The 13,222-nt window shown below is 34.1% G+C and overlaps 1 protein-coding gene across 1 annotated transcript; it reads right to left on the bottom strand.

Moving 5' to 3' along the window:
- Positions 1 to 11,387: 11,387 nt before the first annotated feature.
- LOC104220814 (uncharacterized) lies at positions 11,388 to 12,361 on the bottom strand. Its single transcript, XM_009771764.2, has 2 exons — positions 11,905 to 12,361; positions 11,388 to 11,797 (listed from the first exon to the last, which is right to left on the bottom strand). Exons 1-2 carry the CDS (start codon positions 12,277 to 12,279, stop codon positions 11,663 to 11,665), a joined length of 510 nt encoding a protein of 169 aa, XP_009770066.1. The 5' UTR covers positions 12,280 to 12,361; the 3' UTR covers positions 11,388 to 11,662.
- Positions 12,362 to 13,222: the final 861 nt, after the last annotated feature.

Genomic DNA, 13,222 nt, shown 5'->3' with positions numbered 1-13,222 from the left:
GTCCAAATTTGAACCTTAACTAGTGATTGTAAAAATTGATCTCAAACTTAAGTTCCCGTGAATAATGAAGTTTAACGATATAGATAAAGACGATGAAATAAGAATGATAACTATGGTGGATATGTCAAAGTTTTGTGGTTTTGGTTGTCCTTTTCTTGGTAATTCATTTTCCTTTTCCATGTGGAAATTAAAAGATGTGATTGAGAATGAATATGCTTCTATTGCAGACAACACACAATATGATGTCTTGTCCTGACATTCTATATGTCTGTAGTGAAGTCACTGCTTACATACTAAGGTAGAAACGTGATTGAAAACTTTTATCTATTTTCTCATAATCATTATGCAGATGGAAGGAGAGTCAAAAGAGCCACAAATCTGCATCTTATATATTGGGAATGAAAGGAACGTTTCATCTTTTACTTGACTGTTCTCACACGGTGCGGTATAAGCAAAGCTATGCAATTCGTCGTTTGCCTCTGTCTTGGGTTTACACAATTTGATTACTACTCCCTCAGTTTTGTGTGGTGTTTGTCGATTTTGAGGGTCAAACAGTTAATTTTAAGTATGAGGGTTAATGTAAAAAAATTCAATTTATTTGAAATAAAATTTATATATTTGAAAACAATATTAAAAGTACTAAAAGTCCTAATAATTTAATAATTGTAATATATTTAAAGACATAAAAAAAACATTTTTGCCTCTGGAAATCTGGACACTGCTACGTAAAATAGTAATACACTCTTTCTCCACCCACTTTGCTGTCTCAAAGTCATTTTCACGTAAAAATGTCCCTATACAGGATTTTGATTTCTCAACCCATGAAAATTACTTATAGGTCCAGCGATGATTTCATTTGATAAGCAAGATTTTGTTCTTAGTGATCTCATGAATCATTCAAGAATTAATCGAGCTAAGTTGGACCTACATAATTGTTTTTTCTTTTTTTTTGGACCTACATAATTTGATTGTAGGAGCTGTGAAAAGTGATTGCTAAAGAAAATTGGTAAAATGAACAATATGAAAGTGAAGTATACAAGGCATTCACGTGAATCTAGTATCAATGAGAAGCTTTCTGGTTGGTGCTAGAAGTTGGACGCGCAAAGAAACCAGCATATTATGGGAAGGAAAATAAACACACAGTTAGGACAAGAATCAAAAGTCAAAACAATAAAAACTACCAAAACTTAGGTTATAATTAAGTACAATCAATCGCCTTCCGCCTAAATTATTGTGCTTGTCCTTTTCAAGAGTGTAAGTGTGATACAGAGATGGGATCTTGCGCCTAATTCAACTTCAAAAACTAGCTAAAGATGTGAGTATTGTCCAATTAATATGCCTCCCGCCCACTGATGTGGGATACTAACATCCCCCCTTCTCGTGCATGTCCAGGCCTCGCAACTTGTCCAAGTAATATGCCTCCCGCCCATTGATGTGGGATACTAACAACCCCCCCCCTCGTGCATGTCGAGGCCTCGCAACTTGTCCAAGTAATATGCCTCCCGCCCACTGACGTGGGATGCTAACACCCCCTTCCCCCGCACATCTTGGCAACTTGTCCAAGTAATATGCCCGCCCACCAATGTGGGATACTAACACCGCCCCTTTGCCCGCACGTCCTTGTAACTTGTCCAAGTAATATGCCTCCCGCCCACCAATGTGGGATACTAACACCGCCCCTTTGCCCCAACGTCCTTGTAACTTGTCCAAGTAATATGCCTCCCGCCCACCAATGTGGGATACTAACACCGCCCTTCCCCCCTCCGCAACTAGAGCATACACAAGATAATATGGGACCCAACATCGGGTGAAATAAGAATTTGGTGGGCCTAACTCAACCTCAAAAATTAGTCCACCTCTATTCTTGAGTCCATATAATGAGACAAATATGCCTCCCACCTACCGATTTGGGATACTAACAAGGTGAACAGTAAACTGGATGATTAATTCACTACTATAGTTGCGTTGCATAACCCTTAGCTCCTGTTGCTAATATTGGATCCTAGGGGTTAAATATCAACGATGGTTGCTAAACTCGTTAATTAATGATCCCCAAATGAATGTTAAAGTGATTAATGGTTGAGAAGGTGACTATGGTTTTCAGTCCTAGATATCGAAGCTTATTTCTTGAAAACGTCCTAACTTTGAAAGTCACAAGTTGAAGTGTGTCTAAGAGAACTCTGCTATGGTAACATTATCAAAGAGGAAAGCATGTAAACGAATTAATGTTGTAAGTGCCTGAAATTTAAAGAGAGAGTTATAAAATAATCCGAAAGAAATGACATGGTAAACACTTACTTGCACCCCGTAATATAGCAAATTATACTAATTTACCAAGATTTAAGTCGTAATTTAAGGTAAAATTGTGTATTAATTAACTTCAATTTAGTGGTAGGAGGGCAGGTGAAGACACGTGTCATGTTATTGGGTTGATGTAAACAACATATATCGGCAATTTTTTACTATTATTTGATTGAGCCAATATGAGTAAGCAACCTTGCATGGCAAGGTCAGGTGCAATAATTCCTTCTCACACTTTGATTGAGTTTAGCCCATGTAAGCAAGATTGCAAAAGATTGTTCTTCCCGCACATTCTGTGCCTATCAAAGCCCGTCTAATTTCTTAAGGTCAAAGCTGATTTCATCAGGTGTAGAATTGGGCCAAAGTTATTGGTCCAGGCCAACATATACTAATATTTTGTGTTAACACTTTGCTCCCCTACAACTTTTAGCCGCTTGAAAAATCAAACAGTGAAGAGTTTCTTATTAATCTGGAACCTTTTGCATCAGTTGGCAGATTGTAACATTTAAACCATTTTTCTACTTAAGCAGCAAGCCTCTCATTGGTCTATAAACTTTGTCATTCAAATCCCTTTAACTTAGGAAGCTTAATTGGGATGGAATTGGGGGGGTTCTATTTTAAGGGGCAACATTCAGAAAAATAGCTTCTGGTGGAAAGCAAGAAAATGGCAAAAAAAAAAAAAAAAAGTAAAAAACTACTCCACTAGTGATCAACTTTTGCTTCGATATCATCAATAAATTGTACTAGCACAAGAAATACTAAGCATTTAAGAAATCGTACTGTTACAAGGCAGGTTGAGGCGTACTTGTTGTTGTATTTGAAGGATTGCATATAGGTGTTCGTAACACGCAACGGAAGATAATAACAATCTTAGGCAGATCTTTTTGTGTTTAAAATTTATTTGCATGTCAAAGATCGGATCTAAGACGTACCTGGTGGAGAGAGTCTTGTTTCAAAAATTCTTCGATAGTGCGAAGACTCTATGCGTATCCACATAAGACCGATCCTAGCTATCAACTCTTTGATCAATGAAACCCGCGAACAATTTAAACGAAAAACTTGTGCTGAAATTTTTCTCAAAAACTTTCGATCAAGAAGAACAAAGAAAACTATTTTCTTATCAAGAACATATTTTCTCTTAGAATTTTGTGCGGCACATACACCTTGTGATTTTTCACACTGATCCCTTCTTCACGTTTATAAATATGTGTATATATACATGAATTGAAAACACTTTCCAATAGGGCTAGGAAAAGACGGCGTTCAATTCTTTTCCTTTCAAAGTCCAATCCAAATTTGGACATCACACAATCTTCTTTTTCTTTAGAAATCCAATCCCATATTAAATGGGTTTGTGATGGCCGCACGTTAGTTAGTCCAATTGGACTTTCATGTCTCTTGATCCAATTCAAATTGGATTATAATAATAAATTAATATTATATACAACTTTTATATATATCAATATCAATTTACATTATATATATATCACATATATATTTTAATTAAGAGATATAATTTTAATTTTCTATTTCAATACTAAACCGATAGTAAATTGATCACATCAATATACTAATCAAGGGTGGCGTCTAGCAACACTCCTTAACGACCGGATAGTATGAAGTATACAATTTACTCTCAAGAACCAGTAGAAGAATAAAGTAATATTTTCTTTTGTCCTTATAGCTCTAAGTCACCCTAGGATATGGTTTAACTGTCAAATCCTAATAGACGACCAACTTGTGTGCATGTCAAATATAATCGACCATCGAATGACCTAAGAAACTCATTTCTTCTTTCATTCAATTGCCCTGTCGAAGGTCATAATTTGGTCGTTTATAATTCATGACAACATGGAGCTTAAACTCATTACCAAGAGTTGACATATTCCATCTTGATCAATCACTAATTCTACAAGCATTTAATCATGCTCAATATCCTTTCAACTATCACCCTAGGGCCATAAGTGTTTAGTATCAAAGCACAATAAATAACTTGTCAATTATTATGACGATCTCAGGTCAAAGGAAACTTTTGCATCACATTCTTCAAGAGAATATCCTATTGACAGTTTATGGTAATTCTAACCATTAGGAATTATCTAATGAGTCGGTTCAATGATCATATCTCTATATGCATCATCTATCTATGTAATTTAGTTAATGAGATCAACTAATCTTTATCCCATAAAGACAATCATATAAATATTGATCTAACCAGATTACTAATGTCCAAATTAATAATCCTGCGATCAAGAACAAGTTTAGATTAAATTATAAGAAACTTTACTCTCATTATCACGATCTCTATCACAATGTCAAGTCTCAAAATTTAATCAAGGACCTTATAAAATTAATCAAGCAATTAATAATAATGTTAAAAGAATATCAAATGTCATACATATTTTATATCAAATAACATTCACAAAAATATGTTCAAATCATCAAATATGATATTGGATCTAGGGAATATCTACTATATCCCTAACAATCTCCCACTTGTGCTTGTCCGACTCCTTTGCGCCAAGAGCTTTAGTGAATGGGTCTGCAACATTTTCTTTTCTATCAACCTTTTGAATTTCGACGTCTCCATGTTCATTGATCTCTCTTATCAAGTGATACCTTCGTAGAACATGTTTGGATTTTTGGTGTGATCTTGGTTATTTTGCTTAAGCTTGGCTCCAGTATTGTCACACAACAGTGGAACCGCACCTTCTATTGAAGGAACCACACCAAGTTCAGTTAAGAACTTTTTCATCCATACAGCTTCCTTAGCAGCGTCACTAGCTGCTATATATTCTGCTTCAATCACTGAATCAGCTACTGTAGCTTATTTGGAACTTTTCCAACTCACTGCACCACCATTTAAGGTGAATACATAATCAGAAATAGATTTGCTATCATCTCTATCAGAAGAGAAACTTGCATCAGTGTAACCTTCAAGTTTCAACTCAGAATATCCATAGATGAGGAATTGGTCTTTAGTCCTTCTTAAGTACTTAAGAATGGTCTTCACCACCTTCCAGTGGTCCTCACCAGGATTTACCTGATATCGGCTAGTCACTCCAAGTGCATAAGCCACATCAGGATGTGTACATGTCATGGTATACATGATAGCTCCCACTACACTAGCGTATGGGATCCTATCTCTCTCTTCAGGTGTTTTAGGACAATCCTCCCTACTGAGAGTAATTCCAGTGCCTATCGGTAGATAGCCTCTTTTGGAATTATCCATATTATACCTCTTTAAGATGGTATCAATGTACAAAGACTGGGAAAGTCCAAGCAGCTTCCTAGATCTATCTCTATAGATCTTTATTCCTAATATATAAGCTGTTTCTCCCAAGTCTTTCATGGAGAACTGTTCAGATAGCCAAATCTTGGTACTTTGCAATGCTGGTATGTCATTCCCTATGAGCAATATATCATCAACATACAACACTAAGAATATAATTGTGTTCCCACTAACATTTTTGTACACACCAAGTTCTTCTTCGCATCTAACAAAATTGAACTTTTTAATTGTCTTGTTAAAGCGAATATTCCAACTTCGAGAAGCTTGCTTTAGTCCATAAATGGATCTTTGTAGCTTGCAAATTTTATTATAATCAGACGAAGATGTGAAACCTTCATGTTGTGTCATGTACACATCCTCTTCTAGCTCACAATTAAGGAAAGTTGTTTTCACATCCATTTGCCATATTTCATAATCATAGTATGCTGCTATAGCAAGCAAAATCCGAATAGATTTGAGCATTGCCACAGGAGAGAATGTTTCGTCGTAGTCGACTCCTTCTTTCTGACGATATCCCTTGGCAACAAGACGGGATTTGCAGGTCTCCACCTTTCCGTTTGCTTCAATCTTTTTCTTAAAAACTCATTTACAACCTATAGGTTTTATATCCTTGAAGGTTCAACTAAAGTCCATACTTTATTTTCCTTCATAGATTCCATTTCGGATTCCATGGCCTTTTGCCACTTCTCATAATCAGAACTTTGTATCGCCTATTCATAGGTCTTAGGGTCATCATCATTATGATCAACCTCATTTGATACATCATCTTGTACCTTTAAATTTAATCTAGTTGGTACATGATGTTCTCGTGTAGACCTTCTAAGAGGTACTTGTACAACCTGTTCACCTTGTGTTGGATTTGGTTGTTGTTCAATTTGGTTTGGAACTGGTTCATTAACATGTTCTTGAACTTCATTTAGTTCTTGAACTTCAACCGTTGAAGATGGAAACTTCAAAACATCCAATAAAGGCTCTTCAACTTGGGTCTCATGATCTTTATATTGTGTTGATTCATTAGTTTCTTGAACTTCATCAAGTTCTATTTCTCTATTATAATTTCCTTCTAAAAGAAATTCCCTTTCCAAAAAGGTTGCTCATCTGGCCACAAACACTTTATGGTCAGAAGGGTGATAGAATTAATATCCCATTGTTTCCTTGGGATACCCAATGAACCTACACTTATCAGATCTTGAGTCAAGTTTATCAGACTGTAGTCTCTTAACATAAGCTGGACAACCCCAAACTTTAATATGTTTAAGGTTAGGCTTACATCCTTTCCATATCTCATATGGTGTTGTAGAGACTGACTTAGTTGGAACTTTATTAAGTAAGTATGTTGTTGCTTCAAAAGCATATCCCCATAAATTTATTGGAAGATCAGTGAACCCCATCATAGATCTCACCATATCTAATAAGGTTCAATTTCTCCTTTCAGACACACTATTATGTTATGGTGTTCCTGGAGGTGTCCATTGTGAGAGAATCCCATTCTCTTTGAGATATTTGGTAAAATCTTCACTAAGATATTCTTCATCTCTATCAGACTTTAGTACTTTGATACGTTTACCAGTCTGCTTCTCAACTTCACTACGGAACCTTTAAACATTTCAAAAGATTCGGACTTGTGTTTCATAAGATACACAAATCCATATCTTGACATATCATCAGTGAAGGTGATGAAGTAAGAATATCCACCTCTAGCTTGAATTTTCATGGTCCCACAAACATCTGTATGAATTAGTCTCAATAATTCAGAAACTCTTTCTTCACTTCTAGTAAATGGAGATTTGGTCATTTTTTCTTTGAGACAAGATTCACAAGTTGGATATGATTCAAAATCATATTTTTCAAGGTACCCTTCCTTGTACAACTTGTTAATTCTTTTCTCTCCAATGCTAAAGGTATGTATGATCTACTTGATCATTTCTTTTCCTCTTAAGACTTGAAACATACATAATTGAATTAACATTCACATTAGGCAAGACATAAACATCATGTTGAAGATAGCCATTCACATATAAATTATCACTATAATAAATAAAGCAAATACCATTGCCTATATTAATGCGAAAACCACGTTTGTCTAACATAGAAGCTGAAATTATGTTCGAACCAAATTTAGGAACATAATAACAATCATCCAACATAAGTACTTTGCCCGTAGACATTATTAAAGAAATTGATCCTACAGCTACGGCCGCAACTTTTGCACCATTTTCAACTTGTAGATTAACTTCTCCTACTTATTTTGAACCCTTGCAACATATTACAGATGTTATAACCACTGTCAATATCTAATACCCACAGTGAGGAATTAGTAGTAGCTAAAGAAACCTTGAAAACATTTTTCAATAATGTCTCACCTTGTTTCTTGTCCTTTAAAGTTGCAAGATACTCCTTGCAGTTTCTCTTACAATACCCTTTCTTCTTACAGTAAAAACATTCAGCATCATATACTGACTGCAAGATCAAATCTTCAGAAAGCTCTTTACCAAGCTTGTACCCCAACTTCTCATGTTCTTCGGTAAGAACAATCATATGATTGACAAGGGGTCCAACTAGAGAGTTTTCAATGTCCAACTGTGTATCAACCATCTTCTTAAGATATTCAATGATTGCAGTTGGATCCATATTCTGATGTTTCCTCTGGAGTTCAAACCTCATAGAAGCGAGAATGATGTGTTTAATAGCAAGGCATTCTTCCAAGTGTTTCTCATAAACCTTGGTGCCTTGAACATCATTCTCTGGTGGGATTATCTTTGTAGGCTTATCGATCACATCAATGAGCTTTTCATGCATGAGAACAATTTTCAAATTTCTATACCAGTCATCAAAGTTTGGTCCTACCAACTTGTTGGTCTCAAGTATTTCACGCAGTGATACAACAGACATATTGAGAAATCTAAAATATAGGGAAAAAAGGCAATGATATAAGAACATATTTGCATATATCATAAAGACATGGACTTTTATCTAAATGATATTTCCACTAATAATTTTAAACTATTTACCCTTATTATAGTTTACGAAATCTTTATTTCTGCTAGTGGAGTAAAGGAATCCTTTAATAATATGTATGAGCCCCTTGGAAGTCAAGTTGTTTCTCACATATATTTTAAAGGTAGGTACTCTTACCAATTGTACCCTCATACTTCCTTAAATAGCTCTATGTCAAACAGTCTCTTGGTATTCAGGTCGATCCTATTGGCATAGTTGAGTTCAACCATCATGATAGCAAAGAACTTATTAAATTTTATACTCCCCCGGGTGGTCCAGACGTCTAGTGTAAAATTGAATAATTCTTTCAATCCATACATCTAATGTAATAAATAATTTTAACATATTCTCGAACTATAAGTCTCCTAGTAGTCAGGCCACTCCTTATAAACAAGAAATAAGTAAAATTATTTACCTTGATGGATAGCTCTATAATAAAATATCTTATATTTTATTATTTAAGAACTCAAATTTTAGTAAGAGGGAATTGTTACTAAAATAGTTTTTAATAACATGAAGATCAAATCTTTTATAGCATGTGAATTTAGTTCAAATTGTCTACATGCTTAGTCCTAAATTAATTTACATCACATGTAATAAATAGTTCAAAATTATGTAATGAATAAGCACGTGACATAAAAACGAAATTCAACATCTTCTAACATGTATATCTTATGTATCACATAAAAATAATTTATGCCAGAAAACTATTATTAATTAACATCTCATGAACTAACAACAATTAAAATAACAATAGAATCTAATAACCTATTATGGATTACTATCGTATCTAATACATAAATTTCAAATTCAAGTTACGAACTATCTCAATAGTTTAACTTATATGTATATATATATTTTATTTACAATAAAATTATATCAATCCATATGCATTCAAACAATTTGACTATTGCACAATACACATGTATTATGGTTTGAATTCTTCAAATATAATCTTAAAATATTTCGTAAATAAATTTTAAACATAATAAACCTAACTCTGATACCACTGAAGGATTGCATATAGGTGTTCGTAACACGCAGCGGAAGACAATAACAATCCTAGGCAGATCTCTTCGTCTTTAAAATTTATTTGCATATCAAAGATCGGATCTAAGATGTACCTAGTGGAGAGAGTCTTATTTCAAAAATTCTTCGATAGTGCAAAGACTCTATGCGTATCCACACCGAGACCGATCCTTACTATCAACTCTTTGATCAATAAAACTCGCGAACAAATTGAACGAAAAACTTGTGCTAAAATTTTTCTCAAAAACTTTCAACCAACAAGAACAAAGAAAACTATTTTCTTATCAAGAACATATTTTCTCTTAGAATTTTGTGCGGCACATACACCTTGTGATTTTTCACACTGATCCCTTCTTCAAGTTTATAAATATGTGTATATATACATGAATTGAAAACACTTTCCAATAGGGCTAGGAAAAGACGGCATTCAATTCTTTTCCTTTCAAAGTCCAATCCAAATTTGGACATCACACAATCTTCTTTTTTTAGAAATCCAATCCCATATTAAATGGGTTTGTGATGGCCGCACGTTAGTTAGTCCAATTGGACTTTCATGTCTCTTGATCCAATTCAAATTGGATTATAAGAATAAATTAATATTATATATATATATATATATATATATATATATATTAATATATCACATATATATATTTTAATTAAGAGATATAATTTTGATTTTCTATTCCAAATAGAAAACTTTAATTTGTTCGCAATATTAATTATATCCTCTGTGCTAGCAAAGAATAAAATAATATTTCATTTGGACTAATAACTAAATTTATTTGACTAATTAAATTCCTTAATTTAATTATCAAATAATAAGTTAATTAATCCTTTAGCAAAGGTCAGAACACTCGTAAGTGTGCGACCCCACAGGTTCAATACTAAACCGGTAGTAAATTGATCACATCAATATACTAATCAAGGGTGGCGTCTATCAACACTCCTTAACGACCGGATAGCATGAAGTATACAATTTACTCTCAAGAACCAGTAGAAGAATAAAGTAATATTTCCTTCAGTCCTTATAGCTCTGAGTCACCCTAGGATATGATTCAACTGTCAAATCCTAATAGACGACCAACTATATGTGCATGTCAAATATAATCGACCATCAAATGACCTAAGAAACTCATTTCTTCTTTCATTCAATTGCCCTGGCCAAGGTCTTAATTTGGTCGTTTATAATTCATGACAACATGAAGCTTAAACTCATTACCGAGAGTTGATAGATTCCATCTTGATCAATCACTAATTCTACAAGCATTTAATCATGCCCAATATCCTTTCAACTATCGCCCTAGGGCCATATGTGTCTAGTATCAAAGCACAATAAATAACTTGTCAATTACTATGCCGATCTCAGGTCAAAGGAAACTTTTACATCACATTCTTCAAGATAATATCCTATTGACAGTTTATGGTAATTCTAACCATTGGGAATTATCCAATGAGTCGGTTCAACGATCATATCTCTATATGTATCATCTATCTATGTAATTTAGTTAATGAGATCAACTAATCTTTATCTCATAAAGACGATCACATAAATATTGATCTAACCGAATTACTAATGTCCAAATTAATAATTCTGCGTTCAATAACAAGTTTAGATTAAATTATAAGAAACTTTACTCTTATTATCATGATCTCCATCACAATGTCAAGTCTCAAAATTTAATCAAGGACCTTATCAAATTAATCAAACAATTAATAACAATGATAAAAGTATATCAAATGTCATACATAACGTTCAAAAATATGTTCAAATCATCAAATATGATATTGGATCTAGGGCATATCTACTATATCCCCAACAGTATTGTCACAAGACAGAGCCAATAAGCTTAATCTTTTACTAGCAATCACAGTACAATTGCTAGTACATTAATCAAAAGAACTTCAAATCACAGTTGCTTTTTGCAACAAATGCACTCTTCAGCAGCACATCTGCTGATTACAGTGGAAATTCAGGTATTACCAACCACTAAAACTTGGAGTGTGGATCAGCAAATGTAATCAATACAAATAGCATACAGACTATGGATATGTAGAGCTTCGCATGAGACTGTAGTCAGTCGAACATTTGGAAAAATTAACTTCAGCTTTGGAATCTTTCTTGTTCTTCTTCTTCTTGAAATGCTTTGAAACTGCTCTCAGTACCTTAACACACTCCTGCACATAATAGCATTATCTAGTAATTAACAGCTAGAAAATTAACAAAAAATAATAAGAAAAACAAAACAAAATCAGCAGCTGAGAGCTTATATTCGTATTAGTACCTTTCTTGGGGTTGGAGTAGTGAAATCAAACGCCTTATACTTTCTCTTCTTCAATTTCTGATATTCTTTCATATTCTCAGACACAGCAGTGGAGAACTTCCTCTTGATTTTTGCAGTCACTTTCTTGAAACTGGCTGCGCCGATACAGCCTGCTGAGACATCCTCGTACGACAGCTTTCGCGACAGACCCGAGCTGAGCCTCCGGCGAGACGACACAGAAGACAATGGTCGAGGTACTAGAGGAGACCAAATGGAACTCTGAGTATAGTCGAAATCGAATGCGGAGTTGTCTGGAAATTTGCAGAGCAGATCTTTGGACATGGTACACTGTAAATGCTCAATTACCATCACCATTGAATATCCATTATTGGCCATATTTTTATCCAACCGTGAAAGCTGTGTGGCATAGATTGCTGGTGACTGAAAATGTCTGAAATTGGAAGTTTAAAGGTTGCTGTGGAGATTGCTTAGCTTATGTGGAAAGAGGAACAAATAAAGCAGAGAAAGTAGCCGTTACAAAATTCGAAGATAAAGATTCGTCATGGCTCCACGTGTCCAGACCATGTTATTCAGATGTAAGTAAATTGGTTTTAGGCTACTCTTCCCTTACCGACATATCTCGGGTTCGAACACAGGGTATATGGAAAAATACTTAGTAGGGAGCACTTATTTCAAAATAGAGTCTTATGCGATCCGAATTCGAATATAATCAGGCTCCAATACAAGTACCGAATATCGAGTGGGAAACCACTAAAAACAAAAATTAATTTGATGTTAATATTTGAATAATGAAATTATGTAAATTAAGTGTAAAGTGATATTGAAAATAAAGGATTTACATTAAAACATATACTCTCTCCGTTTTTGATGAAGTAGTTTGATTCGGCACGAAGTTTTAGAGGAAAGAAAAAGACTTTTAAAATTTGTGGTCTTAAAAACTTTAAGAATAAAAGCTTTGTGGAGCCACAACATTTGTATGGTTATAAAAGCTTCTCATTAAACGTAAAATTGATAAAAATGAATAATTTAAAGTTGAATTATTTTCAATTGTACAAATATATCATTCTTTTTGGAATATACTGATAAGAAAAGTGTATCTTTTAATTTGAAACATATTTATTACTGTGAGCCAAAGTCGGACTTCACGGTGAATAAAATATTGGAAACCTTGTATTTTTCCATTTTACTCTCGAAAAATGGAAAGATTTTTCAACTGACATTGGAAAATGAAATATGTGGAAAGGAAGATGCTATTTTGAACAATTGCAGAGAAAGTAATTTCTTTTGGCTTTGGAAACTACTAATCGTAAAGGTGTGA

This window comes from Nicotiana sylvestris, chromosome 7 (assembly GCF_000393655.2).
Source record: "Nicotiana sylvestris chromosome 7, ASM39365v2, whole genome shotgun sequence".
NCBI lineage: Eukaryota > Viridiplantae > Streptophyta > Magnoliopsida > Solanales > Solanaceae > Nicotiana > Nicotiana sylvestris.
Note: the sequence above shows the minus strand (reverse complement) of the source record. Positions and strands in the feature narration are given on the sequence as shown.

Bases quoted from the DNA above. Each gene is read 5' to 3' on its own strand.
- LOC104220814 (XM_009771764.2), bottom strand. From the start codon at position 12,279: ATGGCCAATAATGGATATTCAATGGTGATGGTAATTGAGCATTTACAG. The intron at 11,798-11,904 runs GTACTAATACGA...TATTATGTGCAG, and splicing joins CTACTCCAACCCCAAGAAAG to GAGTGTGTTAAGGTACTGAG.